The sequence below is a fragment of the Planococcus citri genome, chromosome 2, assembly GCF_950023065.1.
Source record: "Planococcus citri chromosome 2, ihPlaCitr1.1, whole genome shotgun sequence".
Lineage (NCBI taxonomy): Eukaryota > Metazoa > Arthropoda > Insecta > Hemiptera > Pseudococcidae > Planococcus > Planococcus citri.
In genome coordinates, this window is record NC_088678.1 from 54,180,561 (window position 1) to 54,201,749 (window position 21,189).

Consider the following 21,189-nt stretch of genomic DNA (forward strand, 5'->3'; position numbering starts at 1 on the left):
ATGACTGTTTTTGCGAATTTTAAAAGCGAGATAATTAACTCTTAAATAAGTATACTTAATGCGGCCAATAATCATCAAAGAAATCAAAAATATTTTTGATTTTTGAAAATTTTAAAATTTTTAACCCCGGCTGCAAAATGCTGGGTGAAGTCTGAGACCCCAAATTTTTTCTACAGTCTTTTGAGATCCCCACAACTTTTTAGCACGAGCCCCATCCAAATTTTCAAAAAAAGATCTGAGAACGTGAGATTTTGTTCTTCTTTAATGTAAGTAACAATCCTAGCTAGATGATCAGAAATGAGCTTCGACTACAACTTTTAAAAAGTCTAACTCACCTCTTCAATTTTCAAAATGAACAACGAATGCTTTGGATACCTAACATTTTTCCAGTAGTAGCCGGCTGTACTGGTATCCGAATTTCAAGTATGTACTTGTTGCCACGCCATTTACACTGTACAGTCGTACACACGCAGGCACTCGTAAAAGCTGCTTGAATTAATTTCCAGCAATATTAGGCCAATTTGTTAGCTACAAATGAAAAAAAAAACAAAACACACATGATAGATTTGAAATGCAATTTATTGCACTCGATTACAATTACACCTCGATATATAATTTCGAGTTCACTGTTTATTCGTTTTGTTTTAGGTATGCACTCCATACGCTTCATTATAATACAGTCGATTATTATACAAAAGTAGATACAAGAAAGTACAACAACATTTTTAACAAAAAAAACTCTCAAATAGGTAAATAAAAAAAAAACGCTAAAGGTTTCTTTAAAGTGGCAATTATTATAGACAATTTCTATAGAAAAAAACCAGGAATTTTTCAAAATCAATATTAAAGACATTTCTTATAAATTCTGATGATCATTCGCTTTAATAAAAAGTTCTTAATTTCAAACTCGTATTTTGTTCATCAGTCCGTGTAAAAGTTGAAATATTTAAACTTTTACTTAGAAAAATCCCATCCATTTGAATCTACGCATTTAACTTTTCTGCAGAACTTTTCTATAGCCACTATAAAGGAACCTCAACTTATACAAAAATTTACAAGCGATTGAAACATGAAAAAAAAAATCTATACTTAAATATGTACGTATGTACTCGTATTTACATGTACATTCACAAACCCATATTATTAAATACCTATAATGCAGCGAACATCTTTTCGTAATTGACTATACTAACTAACGAAGCAGTTTTTTCTATGGATTAATTTCAGTTCTGGGACAGATTAAACGTATGTGCCGCCCACCAAATAAATAAATAAAAAAAACGCATACACACATAGGTACACGCAAAAAAACAAAACAAAAAGAAAGAAAGAAAAGAAGTCGTGTTGTTTCGTTGCGATACTTCTGTAAAATTATTGGTCGTAAAAACGTTTTAAAAAAAATAATATCTATGACGTACGGATACATACCTCAAAAATGGGTACGTACCTATGTAAAAAAAATAATAAGAGAACAAAAACAAGTTATTCTAAAAAAAAAAGGAAAAAAAAGAAAGAAAAAAAAGAAAAAACTATCACAGATTCAATTACATAGATAAGAATAAATACTTAATAAAAATTATACAATCTAAAATCGTCTCGCTATTTTCTCATATTTTTTTTTTTTTTCAGTCTAAGACCAAACGCACATTTATGTATAGCAGCAAAAATGCCGAGCAATTATTTATGGTCTATGGTAGTCGTGGAAATGAATACAAATATGTAGGGAACGCGACCCTTCTGGAAACCAGTCTCGAAATAACAAACCAAGCGCTTAAAATGTCGAGAAAATAGACATGCTCTTCGTCAATTTGAAAATAATCTAAAACTAAGCGAATAGGAGAGTAGGAGAATAGGCGAAAAGATAAAATTGCCCGACGCTTAGGGATCACGGCCAAGTTGGTTGGTTTCTTTGCACCAATTGGCAAAATGGATAAATTTTCGTACGATTAAACGAATGAGGAGTAGAAATCGCAAATCAGCTACGGTCATATACTTCTTCTCAACGAACGCTGAGCAGTTTTATCGTCTACCATGACAACTGTCCTTTCATCAGTACACAGTACATCCACCTGCCTACATACTCGTGCTTGTAGCTCGTTGAAAACAGCGTAAAATTCGTCGCATCGTTACGAGAAGCTAAACCGGCCCGCAGAGAAAAATAAGGTTCACGAAGCGAAGAAAAAATACGTATTTTTAACTACGACGAGTATCTAAGTAGATGAGAAATCAAAATGAGTCGAGAATCACCTTTTGAACGAGTCTGAAACATTATTCTTCTTCGTGGAGCCAAGTTTTGTTCGCTGATCTGAGAGAAATTTGTTTCGACCAAATAAATTGTACAAACATACCTCCACAGACGTAGAGATCTAACTACCTACTAACCTTACTTACCTACCAACCTATCTACGCGAACATACGAAACCAAAAAAAGTCGAACAAAATTGAAAGACGGTAGACCTAATTAATTTTAGATAGGTATAGACATAGGTATACGTACAAATTAAAATGACGATGGAACAAAAAGTAAGGAAGGAAGGAAGGGAAAGGCGGAAAAGGCAAATACGTAGATAATTGCGAGTAATAAGAAGAAGGAGTCGTTTAGCGTATAAAATCGAGATCATCACCGAGACTGCGAGGAATCGTCTTTTTTCAAATGCAAATCTGTTCTCACATGAAGCGAACCGGCGGCGGCCGCCGCTTCTTTCCTCATGTGCGTCGGAGGAGGCGGCGCTGCGGACGGGTACGCGGCCGCGAATAACTTGGCTCGCTGCTCTTCGTCTTCGCGGAATGCCGCCATCAGCGGATTATACCTCAACGGATCAAACCTGCCAGTGCAATCGAACGCGCGAAATTAAAACATCGTTTCGGAGGTCGCGTTGGGGCGACGCACAAAATAATAAGTAAGTATAGTATATGTACCTGTAATGATCCCACGGCGTGAATTGAGGAGGCGGTGGTAGAGATCTGCCGGTATGCCTAGGTAAATACGCCAACGGTGCCCGTCCCATCATCAACATTTCTTCTTCTTTTTGAGCGATCGTCGATGCCGCGTCCCTCAGCGGTGATCTTTCGCGTAGAACGTTTTTGGACTGAGCCGCAGCCGCTGCCGCCGCCACCGCTTGATGATGGCTAATCTGCGCTGCTTGGTGGTGATGGTGATGATGATGGAGTTGTTGTTGTTGGTGTTGTTGCTGCTGTTGCTGATGGTGGAGGTGCTGCAGTTGTTGTAGTTGCTGCTGCTGTTGCTGTTGTTGTTGCTGCTGCTGCTGTTGGTGTTGTTGTTGCTGCTGCTGTTGATGCTGTTGTTGTTGCTGCTGCTGCTGCTGTTGCTGTTGCTGAGCTATCAGTCTTCTATGTTTTTCTTCGCGTTTCATACGATCGCGTTCTTTACTACGTTCTTTTTCTTTTTCACGCTCGCGTTCGCGTTCACGCTCACGTTCTCTTTCGCGTTCACGTTCACGTTCGCGATCACGTTCACGTTCTCGTTCTCTTTCCCTCTCTCGTTCTCTTTCTCTTTCGGTCGCGTCGTTCGGCTCCGGTTTAATGGTCCACGCTGGAGGCGGTATAGGCGACGGGTACGCGGCACCTCCTAAATTCGGTATCGTTCTAGTTTGCAATCTGTCGAACAAGTAACAAAATTAGCACTCAGTGATCAACGTTGAAGGGTGCACCCAGACGCGGACTGGATCGGTTGGAGGCCCCTGGTGGATGCACCGAATGATGCCCTCAGAATTTTGCCCTGTCCCCCGTTGAATCTTTCTCATACTGTTTTTTCTCAGGTTCGGATACTTGAATGCGAGCTGTACATTTTTTTACAAAAATTTTTATTCACTTTTGCGAAAATAAGGCAACCCGACAAAAAAGAAACTGGAGGGTTTTTGGTGGGGGGGGGGGTGTGTGGAGTGGGAGGAGGGGCTAGTGACGGAAAATTTGCAGACATTTATGGAAGCTTCAAATGGGGATTTTTTTCAGTTTAGATAAGAATTGGTCCGAAGCAAGGCCAAAAGCTTTCAAAAATTCGGGTTTCGAGGAGTAAAAACAGTATTTGAAAAAATTTTTCATTTCTTTTGATCCGAAATATTTTAGAATTTGAATGACGAGTTTTCAAAAATTTCAATTTTGAAAACGAAAAGTAAACATACTCGAGTGATGCGAGGACAGGGCTCGTACTAAATTTTTCCCACAAAAAATTAAAAAGTGACAAAATGTGAGCAAAACATTTTAGAACAGAAAAAAATCAAAAAAACAAACAGAATATTACGAATTGAAATGTACATATTATTAAATTTTGAAAAATTGAATTATTTCGAAATTTTTTAATGAAAAATCAAGACTTTATTTTGACAATTTTCTTGCTGCAAAGTAAGGATTTTGGCTATTCCTGACGAATAATGGCAATTTCTTAAAAAAATAAAACGAGCGACAATTTTAACAAAAGGAATGGTTTTCTGACAGTTTTTGACAAAAAGCGAAAAACATTTGGACATTTTTTTTAAAAAAAGTAAAAATTTAAAAATTTTCTGAAAAAACGACTATTTTTAAAAATTTTGTTAGAGAGAGAGGATTTATATCTATGTAATTCTCGGCAAAAAGCAGGATTTTGACAATTTTATCAAAAAGAACTTTTTGAGAATTATTTTTGAAAAAAAGTAAAAACTCAGAATTTTTTGAAAAAACGACTAGGTATTTTTTAAAATTTTGTTAAAAAGAGAGGATTTCTTCTAATTTTTGGCAAAAAGCAGGATTTTGGCAATTTTAGCAACACGAAGAACTTTTTGAGAATTATTTTTTGAAAAAAGTAAAAATCCAAAATTTTCTGAAAAAACGACTACTTTCAAAAATTTTTTTAAAAAGAGAGGATTTTTTTCTAATTTTTTGGCAAAAAGCAAGATTTTGACAATTTTAGCAAAAAGAAGAACTTTGTGAGAATTATTGGCAAAAGGAGGATACATACATAATTGAAAAAAAAATTCAAGCAAAAATATTGATAATTTAATAAAATTTATTTTACCAATTTTTGAGAATAAGAAATGAAGTACCTCTACCTACATTTTTTCGCAATTTTTTTCGAAAAGTGAGATTTTTCACCTTGCAACTTATAGCAATTTTACATTAAAAAAATCGAGACTTTTCAACCGCGAAAAAGCTAGCATTTTTCAGCAATAGGAAAAGGGAAGACTTTAGGACATTTATTAGAAAAAAAAATAAAACTTTCAGAAGTTTTTGCAAAAAACCGAGAATTTTGAAAATTTTTGGCAAGCAGCAAGACTGATTAATTTTGGAGAAAAACACGAATTTTGGCAATTGTTGGTAAAAAAAAATGGTACTTTTTCGCAGTCTTCGTTGAAAATGGGAGACATTTTTTGTCCATTGACATTTTTTTACGATAAAAAGCGGGATTTTTAGGTAATTTTCAGAAAAGAAAATGGATACTTCTTGAATTTTTTATTGCGAAAAAAAGACAACTTTTGGCAAGAAACGACGCTATTATTAGAAAATTTTGAAAAAAGGATAAGATTTGTAGCTATTTTTGGCAGAAAGGTAGACTTTGACCATTTTGCATCGTATAGCCAGTTGATTGAAAAACAATACAAAAGTGTAAGTAGGCCGATACTTTCGCGAATTATTTATTTGGTGATATTATTAGCATTTTTTCTCTTCAAGATGTAAGCAAAAGTTACTTCAAGTAATTTTAGTATGGTAAGTTAGTTACTTGAAAAGTAACTGACCTGAGTATGAGCCCTGAGTGAGGGCAACAGCTTGTTTCGAGAAGTCAAGTTTTTTCAGCAGAAAAGTGTGTTTTTTGGGTGAAAATTTCTTTAAATTTGAATGATATATTTTTTTTAAAATTCAATTTGAAAAAAACCACACGAGCTCAAATGAAACGAGAGCAAAAGCTTGAAAAATATGGTTTGTTTTCATGATGAGTCTACCTATTTTTTGACTCCACAATTTTAGAACTTGAATACTGAGTAATTAAAAATTTTAATTATGAAAAAAAGAAGAGCAAACAGGCCCGAGCAAAGCGAGGGCAAAAGTTGTCGAAAAGTCATGTATTGTGAAAAAAAATAAGCGAGATCAGAATATGTGGGGGGGGGGGTGACGAAATGTAAAAGCTACCTGCACAACCAACCCCAAACTAGATGGGAATACGAAAGCGAATTGAATATTTACCTGGCCCAAGGATCATGCAACGGTGCCGGATACTGAGCAAGCGATGGAAACGGCGCTGGTTGATATCTTGAAAATACGCTGTTACCTGCAAAAGCATTAAACCATGTATAAGGTAAACAACTACGAGACCATGGGTCATTGGTGGTACGACGGCTGCAGCCGATTAGCCCGACGACTTACCTAAAGCGGTGTAAGGGCTGGATGCCGGATGTGGAGCATGAGCCTCGAAAGCAGTGCCGTGAGGTCGATGAGGAGGGGCGTACGACGATAAATCGGCTCGCGGAGTCGCTTGGAATAGATGACTGGGCGTTCGGTTCAACAGCTCGTTTTTACTAGGCTTAATGTCGGCCGTTGTCGGTTGCTTTTGCTGCTGGTGATGGTAGATTTCCCACGCGATACGTACGTGCATCGCGTTCCATTTGCCAGTTTTCTGTAACACACACACACCAAACAACACCGTAGAGTAATGCACACATTTTGACCAATCAACTACCAAAAAACTATGAGGTATTTATGTACGACGTACCAAAGGTTTCGGCTTTGACGGGTCCACCACTTGCTGCAAAGAAGAAAAAAAAAACCACGATAAAGATTATTATTATACTCGTAGTTAAACAGTTGGCGAGTGTACGTTTTGTAAGGCAAATACGCAAATTAAATAATATGCTAATCAAATCGCACGTACTTTGGGTGTAAACGTTGGCAGATGAGTAGGAGGCGCGAAAGGAGTAGCAGCGCTCAACGTAGAGTGCAGCAAGCTGGACGGATACCCCGGATAGTTGGCAATACCCAAGGTCTGCCGGTAGAAGGGCGAGTCAACGCCACCTAATTTAGGAATAGCATCTTTGAACTGCAACAACAACAACAACGATATAATGAATGAGTGACGAGTGCTGATTGCAGTGTACATTGCACAGGTACTTTAGTATATACTCACCAACGGAGGAGGATACAAGGCGGCAGTCGGCGGAGGAGGTAACAACGACGCCGTATGCTGGTGAACGTGCGTATGCTGATGCTGATGGTGATGCATTTCCGTCCTCAAGTACGGCGGAGGACCAGCTCCGGCCGCCACCAGCGAACGCTCTTGGGTGGCCAAAAATCTGGAATCCAGTTCTCGGCGCAATAGATCCGCTTCATCTGTGTAAAAATCATCAACAAACACTTAGTCTGTCTATGTACCTTCAACTGCCTCAACGCTACACAACTACACTATAATAATACGAGCACACAGGGTGTCTATCAAATCAAAAAACTGAAAAATCATCATCTTTTGATGACCTTTTAATGGGGAAAAACACTGAAAAAATTCCACCACGTCGGGATTTTTTACAATTTCAAACTTGAAATAATTTTTGGTAGGTACTTCATTGCTTTCAATTTTTGGCGAAACCTAAACCGATATGGCGATTAATGTTGGTAGGTACATGATTGGCGACAAAATTTCAACAAAAAGTACCGAGTATACTTCTAGATACTTTTTAGAAAGACAGGTAGTTCCGCATGTAGCATGTACTTAGTTGGCACTCGGACTTACTAGATTGAAAGAGAGATTCGGCTGAAAAGGGATTCGCCGTTGGCGGATGACTCGAAGCGGGATGCAACGACGATACAGCGGCAGGAGAAGTCGTCACTACCACCGCATTCGGATGCGCCGTAGACGTAGCCGTGGACGCGGTAAACAACGGTGGCGCAAACGAATACGGCGATCTCGCTAAACTGGTTGGTAGAGTGGCGCTGGCGTTGGCGGCAACCGCCGCAGAACTGCTCGCTGGACTGTTTCTGCAAATTCAAACAAAGTGATCGTTCGGTTAGACTGTTGTAGTCGTATACAGATACACAGTAGACAGTACACACAATAAAATCCCAAAATTGACGTTTTGTTTTTATGCAATTTTCCATCAGCGGATGAGAAAATAATTCTCAATGTTTTACTTTCCCCTATCTGTAAAAAAAAGTGGTGCCGGTAGCCCCCAAGTCGAAAAAAAAAATTTATTCATGAAAATTTTTTGTTTCTGTGTCAGAATTTTTCTACAAGTTTTCAAAAAGCTGACATTATGTCATGGATTTGTCGAAATTTGTTCCCAGTTATTGAAAGTTAGACAAAAATATTGTAAAATTGTAAAAACATTATTGTTAGTGATTCATTTTTTACAAGTTTTTGAAAGTCTGATACAGTGCTTGTCTGATGAAGATTGATCAAATCCGAGGATCAAAATTAAGAAGAAAAAAATGTAAACATAATATTCATTTTTCTTCATTTTTCAAGGAAGGGAACAAGTTCCGCTTTTTCATCATGTAGAGAGTTCAAAAGTATCTCTTCAACAGTACTTCTAATGGGAATGGACCAAATCCAAGTACTGGTAAAAATTTTAATTTTTCGGATTTCTTATATTATGTATGTATATTTTGAGAATAGGGGGAGGGGAGCTTTCTGGCACGACTTATTTTTACCAACATGATTGGAGAAAATTTTCTCATGAAACATGACAACGTCAGAGCGTTATCAATTTTCTTTTCGCAATTAAGCATAAAATTACAGCTTTCCCTTCCAATCCACTAGTTAGTCTTGTGTGGAGAACTGGAGATGTGGAGCTAAATTTTGTATATGAATTGATTTTACCTTAGTAGGGACTTGACTGAGGTGTTAAAACCAGAAAGTACACTATTTCATAGATTTTGTCTGTAATGTACTTCGATTTTCATATATTATGTATTTTTTATAGGGGGGGGGGGGGAGGGAGGGAGGGGTCACCGGCACCATTTATTTTTTACCAAGAGGGCTGAAAATTTCACCACATATAAATAAGGAACACCCTAAATTGTACACGTAATCACGTATACGAGTACCACTTACCCAACTGGACCCCATAATGAGGGTTTACTGCTGAGATTTAGACTAGAAGAAACTGCTACGGAAGGAGGAACTGGTATTGATATTGGTATGGCTGATGGGTGCGCTGACGGCGTTGGCACAGGTATAGGCACCGGTACAGGCACAGATGCAATTCCAAATGGCGATGAATTACTTATCGGCGTTTGTACACTTCCTCTACTCAGAGAGCTAACGTTGCTGCTGTAATTGCAAAAAAAAATAAAAATAAACCGAATTCGCGTTCGCACCATTGCCGCCACAGAAGACGAGCAGTCAGTCGTCAAATGTTGAGCGGTTTAAGGCAATTAGGTACTCCTGTGTGTTATGATGTGGTAAAGCAAAGGTAACACCGAGTACCAACCTGTAACTATCACGTTCTCTGGTTGGACTATGTCCGAGAGGAGAATGAGTTCGATTGACAGTAGGAGTGCTGGCGCTATCACGATGACTAGTGGTGACAGATGTCGTTGTAATGGCAGTAGGAGTTGCTGATGCTACGCACATGCTCACACCTGACGTACCGATGGAAGCACTCGTGTTACTCGCGGCGCTAGATTTGGCATTGGCGGATATCACAGGTAAAGGCGAACGACTGGTTCTCTGCAAATATTTCGCAGTTTACAACCATGCAAAAATACATACAATGAATATCGTTAACGGTTCAAATGTGCAGCCCCGGATACTTACAGAATGAGAAGACAAATACGGAGTATTACTGTACGGCGCGTACAGCGACGAGAGATTACTGGCAGTAGAAGTAGTGATGTGAAGCGCTGGCGTAGCGAAACTACTAGGAGCGGCTACAACGACGGTACCGCCGGCGCCTTCATTGGTTGCCGCAATTCGGTACGGATGGCCGGAATACGTTGGCGGTATCTGCGACGAGATTTGAGAAGCTAAATGAGACGAAGGAGGCTGCGTCTGCATCGCCGAATTGACGGAGACGGAAGCGGCGGAAGCTGAAGCAGACGCGTGATGCGATGACGGCGACGAACGCTGCGAATGAGACGCAACGAGATGAGACGATGAAGACGACGATGGCGGCGCTGGCAACGAATGTAGGTGCGAATGCGAATTGGAGACCGGCGGCGTGGCTGCGGCTGCGCTCAGCGCTGTTTGCTGCTGCTGCTGTGGCTGTCGCTGCTGATGATGATGGTGGTGGTGATGGTGGTGCTGCTGGTGGTGTTGCAAACCGACGGAATGAGACGAATATGCGACAGTCGCTTGAGACGATGTCGGCGGCATCGAAGCGTGTGTCGCAGTTGAGTAGGGGATCAGCGACGCGGATGATGTTTGAGAAGAATGCGACGCGTACGGTGAAGGTGACGGGTAGGCGTTGGTAGAATGAGCATTTGGAGGTTGCGGCGAATATCCGGCAGGTACGCTTAGCTGCAACGGACACATTTGCGGTGGCGTAGCATACGACGACGACGTGGAAGTTGGCAACGTACTACCAGCCATCGTGGAGGGCAACGGCGACGCAGCCGCCTGGGCTATGGTCGTCGCCGCTGTGGCTGCCATTGGCGGCATATTACTCGTACCTATCAGATGCTGAGTTGGTCCGTGAGCCGCGTAAAGCGAATGTTGCGCAACATGCAGACCAGCGTGATTCGCCGCCGGACTCGCCGTACCATCGCTGCTAACGGCCGGATGCGCCTGCGACACGGGCGGCGGCGCAGCAGCCGATATCAGACCGCCATTGATAACCTGCAAATAATACGCCATAATGATTACCTATAAATTGAGTACATACGTCGGCTTGAGCCGGCTGCAGCCACAAATCACACTTACCGCAGGATAAGGAAACTGATGCGGCGACCGCGATGGCGTCCCGTGGCCGTGATGCGGCATGGCATTGCTATAGTGATGCGGCGAAGGTACGCCACCGAGATTTTGTTCGAGGCCGACACCGACGCCGGATAGCGGACCGCTGTTAAAAGATTTGTGAAGCGAAGACAATGCCGGCGATGGCGGCGGTGGATACAACAGCGGATTCGATACCGCTAACGCATGACCGACTGGTTGCAGTTGTTGTTGCGGTTGCTGTTGTTGTGCCGCTTTGGGTGAAAATTTCATCGGCGGCGTAACTACCCTGATTTGAGGTTTACTCGGCGATCGCGTTTCGTTGGAGTCGTCGGCCACGATGGCCGCGGTGGCGGAGGCGGCGTTTCCATTCAGCGAATTACTAGCTATTGCCGGTCTTGGTAACTCTCCTCCTGTAACAACGCAACCATTAGCATCGATGTAAAAAATTTACGCACAGCACAGCGTGGCTGCCGGATGAACCAGCAACTAGCGTGAAAATACTCACTTTTACAAGACGACGGAGACGATGACGATGACGGCGGTGACGGAAATAGCGTACATTCGGCATCGGAACCCTGAAAAATGACTCGAATTATAGCCTACAGCGTGCTCCGTAACTTTTTCCCCTCTCTCTCAGATTTTGAATGAATATATAGAAGACTTTATGATTAAAAAATAAATATATTTACAACGATTAGGTCCGATAGGTATAGGTTGGGTACGTCCATAACAAGCAATACCTTTGACCTACACGCATTTTTTTTTTTCAAAACAGATTGCGAGAGTCTTTTGTACAATCTAGCAAACCGGGTTCGTCAGAATGTTTTTTTTGTTTTTTTTTTCAATTTTCCCAACGCTTTGCAATTCCTCAACTCAAATTCGTCGAAATTTACTGCATCGTGTATACGAAATATGGGGTGGCCGGATGAAATCTGGCACCAATGTACCGAGGTATTCGACGTGGCGTACGGGTCTCTTTGTTTTCCATATTCTTCGTATCGCAGATTTTATTTAAATTAAATACATTTATGGGACATTCCATACCAAATCGATGGATTTTTGCACGATGGGTTTTCAATTTAAAAAAAAATGTATCATGTGTATTAGAGATCATCAAGCGATTACTAATAAACGCAAACCGGCCATTTTTATGATTCTTTTTTGACAGAGCTATGGGATATCAAAGTTCTCCGGAATGGCCAAAAATGGAAAATTTCAGTTGCAAATTGCTCGGGTTGTACGCAATACCGAATTCTGCACTTTTTTTCAAATTGTAGTACTTTGAGAGGGTAATTGGTTGGTAATCGACTAATGTAGAACAAATCAGAACATTGGACGGACATTTTTTTTTTTCATTTTCAAGCAGAAAAAATTACAAGCTTGGCATTTCCTGCAAAAATACCATCAGAAGCCTAAAAAATGATTTTTTTCAGAATTTCAACCGTTTTCATTTGTCGGAGGGGGGGGGGGTAAAAGTTTCCACTTTCGACAATTTTGGAGAAAAAACATCGTAAAAATGACCGGTTTGCGTCATTCGTCATTGTTTGACGACCTCTACACCAGGGATGGAAAGCTGAGAGATGAAATTTTTGGCTTTAGTTTTTAGCTTCTAAAAAATGTATAAAACTTCAGCCTTTAGCTTTTGGCATTTCAATTTTGTGAGGCTACAATCTAACGGCTAGCTTTTAGCTTCCAAAAATCCTTTGGCTTTTCAAATTTTTTTTAATGACTGGAATTGAAAGGAAAATGGAAACTCACAACCACAACGAAAAAAAACGAGAAAATTAAAATGTGAAAATAGAAAAATAACTCAAACAGTAACTGAACAAAACGAATTTGCAAAAAAGCTTCAAGTAAGCTGAATAAATAATGCTTTTGACTTTCAAAAACCCCGACTTCCTCAGCTTTTCCATCTCTGTTGTACAGAGTACTGTCCACATGATCTGATTTTTAAAACAGGGTGTCTAACAAAATTTCAAAATGCAAAAGTGGGATTCAAGTAGGACTTTTAGCAGGTCATTTTTCGAGCACTTATGGCAATTTTTAAGGTGAAGGGGGGGGGGGGGGTGTAAAAATTTACGTTCAAGTTTTTAGCCAAATTTTTGTGAAAAATGTTTGCTTTTCTGATGATTTCGAACGCCTTATGATTTTATTTAAATAAGTAAACGCCAAAAATATAACGTTTCACTCCAATTTTTCGTTTTATTTTCTCATCAGTTTTTTGATGAATATCACATCATGTTCGTTTAAAATCAAATCTCGAATTCTTCTATTTCGATTGTAAACATTTCATATTACATATTATTTGCTTCAAAATTTTGAAATTCGAATAGTTTTTTGTTGAACAATTGAAAATGTGAAAAGAAAAGCAAACGGATTCGATCGAAGCGAGGGCAAAAGCTCTCGAAAATCACTAATCAGTATTTCAATAGGTATAAAAAACGATGTTCTTTGAGTAATGAGTTACATACTTATATAAAGTTTATCATTTTGTTCAAAAATTTTGAAATTCGAATGCTTGATAATTTTTTTTTTGAAAAAATTCAAAACGAAAAGAGAAAATCAAACAGGCCCGTCGCGAGCGCAAAAGCTCTTGAATATCAGTACATCGAGAGGTACATACGTTTTTTTGTGTGATGAGTTACTTATAAAAAGTTTATTATTTTGCTTCAAAATTTAAAAATTTACATGATTTTTTTTGGAAAATTTAAAATTGAAAAAAGAAAAGCAAACGGACCCGAGCGATGCGAGGGCAAATCACAAAAATTAGTATTTTTAAGGGTACGATTTTTGTTTCAAAATTTTTAAAATCCAAATGATTAGGTATTTCAAAAAAAAAATTCAAACTTGAAAAAGAAAAGCAAACAATTCTGAATGAAGCGAGGTCAAAAGCGTTCAAAAATTCAATCATGTTTTGAGAAGTAAAAATAAAAAGTTTCTTTATGAAGAGAAGAGTTTATTTTTGTAATTGAAACTTTGAACTTTTCCTGAATTTGAACAATAAGTTTTCTAAGTAGGAAAAGAAGATGCAAATAGCCCTCAAAATGTGTAATTCAAAATCTAAAAAAGTCGACAAAGAGCCTATTACTACAAAATTTGTTCAAAATTCCGGAAAAATTGCTAATTTGAAAAGGTCTCATTGGAAAAAAAGTAGAACTTTTGAATAAAATTGTTGAAAAGTAGGACTTTCGTATGACTAATAGGATCAGTAGGACCTGTTAGACACCTTGTAAAAAAATCGAAGACCCATCGTGCAAAAATCCGTCGATTTGGCTTGAAATGACCCATATGCAGATAACTCGAGTAAATGACCCTCACGATGCCGTGAATTTTAAAAATACTCAAATACGAAGCACTTCTAATTACCTTATCGTCGTCCGCTTCATCTCCTTCGCTATCGCACTGGAAAATAAAGAAAAAAAAATTCAATACCATTTCAAATACCTACGTACATTTACAGAACACCGCACGGTTCCGAATGAAAAATATTTTTCGAGTACCAGAATACTAGAATACTCCAACTCACCATATATCCTTTCCCAGAACTACATCGACTGCTTATCTGGAAAGTGAAAAAAAATCATACAATACACGATATTAAAATACCGATGGTAAAACTAGCGAGTAAAAATTAGGAAAATTTCGATTCAAAACGACAGAAAGCCGCGCAGCATTTTCAAGATGACTTGACAAACGACGAAAATTGCATTAATTGCACCCAATTTAGGCACCAACTTTGAAATAGATCTTAGTCGATTGCGACTTCCTACACGTGACAAAATGCTTTCAAAATTCACGAACCCACCTTACACCCCAATGAAATTTTCATCGAGTCGCGAAATACGAGTATATGTAGCTAGTAGCTACTAGCTGGGTACACATACTAATATTTCAAAAGCTCTCCGTCTTCGCAATACCTGTGCAGTATGTAGCTTGTACACGTAACTAATCACTTACATCGCTTAATCGATCGTGCGAACTGGCTCTTTGATCGCGTAACGGCAACGCCAACGGCGACGACGTTTGTCGTACTATCGGTTTATCCGCATTTCTGCTAGTTGTTACATTATCCGCACTCGAATCGGTAATCGTGGTCGGTGTCGCAGACACCGGAGTTCTACATCTGTTTGTCGATGCTTCGGAAATTCCCAACTTATGCGATTGAATTGAATTCTGCAAAAAAATAAAAAAAAAAAGTCTGGGGTAAATATACGCACGTATTGTACAAATTCGGTGCAGACTGCAGGCTAGATAGCTAAGTGCGCGAAAGTGTACTCGTAAGAAGTGGTAGGCCTACGAGTAATGTTTACCTTTTTAACGTTGTCCGAGACCGGCGAACCGATACCATTATTACGAATTTGTTGAGATGACTGAACAGGCGACGATGGAACCGATTTAGAGACGTGATTGTTAAGCACAGGCGTAGGCGTTGGCGGTTGCACGGACGACGGCGATCTAGACGGCAACTTGATTCCATCCGTAGAAATTCCCAGCGTTATTTGTCCACATTCCAATTGTTTTAGCGAATTCTGCGCACAAGTAAAACAAAATAATTATTATCTACTCGTTCCACGTTCCAAAAACACCTTTACTTGCTAAAAAAAAAATGGAAAAACATCGCGTCGGTAATATCGCCAAATATACACGCCTGCTGCCATCTCTCTGGCAAGACACCTTTGCCTTTCTGCTCGTAGGTCTTTTTTCCTTTTACCTAGCAAATCAGGTTGGCGCGAGTGTTGACAATCATTCGCACGTACGGTTTTTCCTTCTCTTTTAGAAAACAACCGATTCGACGCGATTTACGCGTAATACCGACGTACAAGTACCAACGGAGAAAATAAGCTAATTGTCGAGTTGATCGGCATCGAAGGCGAAAAATAGCGTATAGTATCTAATTGAAATTTTGGAAGCCCAGCGACAGTGAAAATTTGCCCAAATTGCCGAAAATCTCTGAACGCGCGTTGCGCACACATCTACATGCATCATTCGAACGATATTATTTACCGCACATACTACGACGATTTTAATAATCCGTACATTCAATCGAACACCGCCTCCGCCGCTGTCGCCGATAGTGATGAATAAAGAGAGAACAAGATTTACGATATCTACGCAAAGTTTAATGACACAAGTTTACACGATGGCCAATCATAAACGACGAAATCACGGTCCAAATGTCAATCAACAATCAAATCACAGCCGTAGCAGCGGCGGCAGCGGCGGCATCAGCGTCAGCGGCAACGGCAGCGCAGAAAATGCAATCAGACCTCCGGCATACCCACCTATTGTACACAGCGGATGCAACACCGGCACCTAGATTTTTTTAAAACCCCCCAATAAATAGGTATTAATGAGTAAATAACTCCGCGTAACGTGTACGTACATTAACCACTAAGTACATACAACCCTATTACATATACATTTGTACGTAGTACGTTCATCGACAGATAACCAATTGAAAATTTGGAAATTTCATTTCGATACTCCGAATGAATACGCTTTCCCGGAGCTTCGTACAATTTTTCAACGTGCCGGAGGAGGGGTAGGAAGCGTGCGTCAGGACTTGGTTAGGGGACAGCATGTCCTTTACAAGTTTTTAGATACTAGAATGAGGCTCAGAAAATACAACTACAAAACTACAAAACAGTTCAATTAACGACCAGTTCGACGTTCAAAAATCATTTTACACAACATGTAATGTAAATGTTCTTCATGAGGCTTTGCAGACAGCACAACTGAATGTTTCAATTTCATTACTAAAGTATGTAACCAAAAAGTGACTAAATGGCTACTAAATTCCAAGTCTTTTTCAGGAGAGTGAGAGATCACTTAAACCACTCAATTTTTTATATTTTTGATTTTTTAATGCTCACAGTAATCAGAAATTATGGCTTTGATAGAGTAAAGGTAAAACGCTTAACCTTTTGGAGGTTCTGTAGGATCTCATGTTGGGAAAACAAATTGCTCTAAAGGGTATAGGGTATCCTGTCCAATTGACCAAATCACAATAAAGTTGGTTTCAAAGAAAAATGAATTCAAAACCAGAGTTTTTTCCAACATGACCCTACCGGGGGGGGGGGGGGGGGGGTGGCACAGTTCCGCCGAAACTTCAATTTCAGCGAAACCGAAGACCGTACATTTCTTTCTGATCCACCCTTGACCCTATTGTCCACTTTTTCAACGAAATCGATTTCCCTAACTTTTCCAGATATTCCAGACCTTCGAGTTTCGACTGCACTCGAATATCGTTGAGAGATGGTCAAATTTTTAAACGTCTCAAGTCAGAGTGTCTAGAAAAATATGAGAATACAACTTCGTGCTTTTTTTCTCGTACTTTACGAGTATTTCCTTACCTCTAAATCGTCGTAAGTTGTGAAGGAAAATATGGCGAAACCGTCGATAATATCTTCCTCGTATAAGCTTTCTTTGCTATCGATATGGTCGTTGGTATCGGTGATGACGAAGCTATTGCTAATGGAATCGTTCTTATGATTAACTTGACCGCTACTGTTATTATTTTTGGTGTTACTGTTGTGATGATGATGATGATGGTGATTATGGTGATGGTGATGATTATTGGTATTGTTGTTGTTATTGTTATTGATTTTCTTTCTTCGATTAGGTGGCGGCGGTCGTTTGGGTTTCTCTTTCGTAGGTTCATCTTCGGCGCTATCGCAATCTTTGCTTTTGTTCAGAGTCTGACGTTTTTCCGCTTGCATACGTTGAGCTCTCTCCCTTCTCTTGGTTTTCTGATTTCTTTGCTTATCCTTCTCCATAATATTGCGACTCGAGAATCATATTATCGTGCACACTCGCGCGTCAATTAGGCACTTATCGAATAACAAATGTACGAAGGAAACGGATCACCACCAAGTAGAGATGATCGTTCATTTACTCGGGCACAGCCGCAGCCGTAGCGTGAATTATTATCATCATTATCGACGATTACTATCAGTATTATTATTATTACTAGAGTTACTACAAATACAAAATGCTGCTTTTGGCCAAGTCAAAATCGGCACACGATTCGTTATAGCTTGCGTTTCGGCGACACGCATCCATGATAACGAGCGACGAATAATTGAAAATTAAAACTAATTCTACTCGTATAATATCTACTTGGTGGACACGAACTACGGGTGTATGGGTAAACATTAAAAAAATGCAACTACGAAAGATGCAAATGACTTTTATCACATCGCATAGCGCGTACCGCGTACTTTTTCACTAAACATACGTATCACTGATGGATAATATGTACTACGGCTATAAATGTAGCTACGAATACGATTCGTAGAGCGAAATACGAAATTTATACTCGACTCGCGAATCCGAATTCCGATTTCTGAAAATGAAAATATCAATCATTTCATTACATTTCATTCAACATTCAATTCATTACCTATAACCGATAACACAAAACGTTTCACTATAGGCAATAGGCATTGTTGCCATGTTTCACCCCTTCACGTTCACAACAACGCTGGAGTACTAAAACGACATAGGTGGGCCAAGTGCAGCATTGTGTACTGCAAAATGAAAATACCTATAACGAAAACATTCGTTTTTGTCACCAACTGTAGCGCTAGTGAGCCAAGTAACTCTACAAAATATATTAAAAATTAAAATCAGTGAAATTATTAATTAAAGTGAAATCACTGAAATCAATAATCATTCATCATTTGATCATTCCTGTATCCATAGTTCCATACCCCATGTACGTACTTTAAGAATTTAATACACGTGTAAGTAATTCACAAAATACTAGTTACTCAATCAATACGTCAATACGCATAGTTAGTTAGTAATGTTAGTATTAGTACTTATAGTTACTATAAGATTTGAAAGTGAAACTTTTCGAAGTTCTGGATTTTTTGCCAATAAATTTTCCTCAATCTAAAATGTGTCAATTTTCGAAAAAGTTGTCAGAAATAGTTAATTTTTAAGGGGAAAAAGTCAAAAAGCGTTAGTTTAAGTTTTTGGCAAAATAGCAAAAATTATCAAAAAGCAGGGATCGCGGAGCGGAGCGGAGGTGGAGGGTAGAAGTCCCCCGGAGGGTACCCTTTTTTGGACTTGCACTGGAAGCCGGAGCCGGAGCAAGAGGTGAAGAGGTACTTGAAATTTTTCAAGTGGAGCCGAAGGTGGAGGTGGAGGCACCTACAAAAGGAGATGGAGGTATTTCTTTTTAAAATTCGGGAGCCGGAGCTGGAGGCGGAGGTACTGACCCACCCCCTCCGCGATCCCTGCAAAAAAGTGCCCATCATCGGTAAAATTGACAAAAAGTGTGAATTTTTGTCAAAATTTTCAAAAAGTGTCCATTTTTATTTTTTGGTAAAATTGTAAATTGTCAAAAAGTGTGCAAAAATAAACAACCCTTGTAATTTGTCAAAAATGAAAATAAAAAACAAGCAAGACAAAACAAAAGAAAACCATCATCACTGTAAGGTCAAAAGTGTAAAGTGCAAAGTCCTGATGAATTATTGGTATACATTGGTATACATACGCTGTTGACTGTTCAAACTTCAAATCAAAGTGATTTTTTTTATCAAACTTTCAACTTGAGACGTCTTGAGATTTCCTACTTCCTGTTACTCTCAGCTCAGTCTCAGAAATACTTTTGGAGGGCTGTAATGTAATAATACTGATGCATTCATAGTTCCATACAATGCAGAGGAGAAAAGCACCTCCCCAATTTTTTTTCGCAAACTGACTAGGGCTATTCTTGTAATCAAGTCGTCAATTAGCATAGCAGACGAAGTATTTTCAATTTTTCATTGTATTTTTGCAATTTTTTTTAAAAATTTGAAATGAAATTAACTCACAAGTCACATGTTAATATTCTATTCGAAACATGAAATTAAGCGCTAAAAAAGGCAAGTATTCCACGAAGATTCACATAGGTATGTCATTTTGGTTCCTGGCAAAATTGTAGTAAACCTGATAAAAAACATTCAAAACGTAAGTGAAAATTGTTGCCTAGTGTTATTGATGGAGATTGGAGAAAAAAGTACGTAGGTACGTTTTTCAATTATTTTTATTATTATTTTTTTGGTATCATAATGATAACTTGGCAGACATTTGTCGTTCCCAAACGAAAATAAAAAACAGAATATTAATGCTGAAATTCTTCAAAAATGCTCGAAAGAGGTTAGAAAGAAGCTAAATTTTTCATTTTTCATTCCCCCAAACAAATTACCCATTATTTATAATTATATCTAATATTTGGGTTGAAAATTGAAATATTTGAATTCCTCATGTAATTTCACACCATTTTAAATTTTGATAGGTCACCTGACACGTTCTCAATTATTTTATCATCTCAAAATCTCAAAATCAAAATCATGATTCAATTTTGAGCTCAAAATTCTCCTGAAATCAGAAATGTTTGAAATTTATTTTCGTCAAAATATTTAAATTCTTCAAGTAATTTTGATCCATTTCGATCGGGTGTATGACTCTTTTTTAATTCTCTTACTCCAGGACTATTAAAAAAATACATTTGTTGGAAAATTAGAATTTTTCATGAAATGTGGGTAAACAGATTTACCTACGGCAAGCTGGTTATGCAATTTAATTAACGCGTGTATAGAACATGAATTAAATTACATGAGTACCGAGGTAATCAGTTTGCCGTAAGACAGACGCAAGACTCTTCTGACAGATTAGTAATCACCCCATTTCTATAAAAAAAAAAACCTTCAAAGCGAGATGGAGGAAGGAATTAACGTTGTAATAATTACACATTTGCAATCCTCTAAGCAAAACTCTCTAATTTAAAAAAAAACTAACAGAATTTTTAGAAAATCATGTTCATGAAGTCTCATTTATTCAAGTTTCAAACACCTACAAAAATAAAAATAAAAATGAACTTTTAGTCAATTTTGTCAGAAACATTTTGACTTAGTTTTGAGCGAATTTACATTTTTTGTATTGTAAGCTGTGGGTTGTACGCATTATCAAGTTTTTAATCAGGTAAGCAGTCCAATCAAAACTTTTTCTACATAGGTATTCTACATTCTACTGCGTATATTCTACGTCGATATTCTAGTTATTTTACATGTAGACTTCTGCTACAATTTTTTCCCCGTAATAATCGGACTTTGTCACCTTCCGCGTCATCCCAAACAATAGGATTCGAGCAGTGCGGCCACGTAATGAATGTTTATTATTTTCCTAGGACAATAATGTGAACATTATTTTCGTTTCATTTAGTCGCTCATAAAAACGCACTTTTCGCGTCTAGTATTGGTGGTATAATTGTGCGTTTATATGCATGTATTGAATCAAATAACTTAGGTATTATACGTGTAAAATGACAACCCTGCTTTCCCCCC

The 21,189-nt window shown here is 38.6% G+C and overlaps 1 protein-coding gene across 2 annotated transcripts; it reads right to left on the reverse strand.

Moving 5' to 3' along the window:
• Positions 1–561: 561 nt before the first annotated feature.
• Positions 562–18,297, reverse strand: LOC135836470 (mucin-2-like). Of its 2 annotated transcripts, none has more exons than XM_065351326.1 (18): positions 17,209–18,297; positions 15,166–15,384; positions 14,813–15,028; positions 14,382–14,417; positions 14,222–14,257; positions 11,361–11,430; positions 10,841–11,265; positions 9,737–10,756; positions 9,411–9,649; positions 9,032–9,247; positions 7,712–7,956; positions 7,112–7,314; positions 6,860–7,024; positions 6,701–6,733; positions 6,355–6,604; positions 6,175–6,259; positions 2,920–3,618; positions 562–2,825 (listed from the first exon to the last, which is right to left on the reverse strand). In XM_065351326.1, exons 1-18 carry the CDS (start codon positions 17,629–17,631, stop codon positions 2,621–2,623), a joined length of 4,785 nt encoding a protein of 1,594 aa, XP_065207398.1. In that variant the 5' UTR covers positions 17,632–18,297; the 3' UTR covers positions 562–2,620. The 2 variants fall into 2 exon arrangements, with proteins under 2 accessions (XP_065207398.1, XP_065207397.1); XM_065351325.1 differs by having other exon boundaries at positions 9,032–9,250.
• Positions 18,298–21,189: the final 2,892 nt, after the last annotated feature.

Bases quoted from the DNA above. Each gene is read 5' to 3' on its own strand.
- LOC135836470 (XM_065351325.1), bottom strand. From the start codon at position 17,631: ATGGAGAAGGATAAGCAAAGAAATCAGAAAACCAAGAGAAGGGAGAGA. The intron at 15,029-15,165 runs GTAAACATTACT...ATTTTTTTGCAG, and splicing joins TCTCGGACAACGTTAAAAAG to AATTCAATTCAATCGCATAA. The intron at 7,025-7,111 runs GTGAGTATATAC...TTGTTGTTGCAG, and splicing joins CCTTGTATCCTCCTCCGTTG to TTCAAAGATGCTATTCCTAA.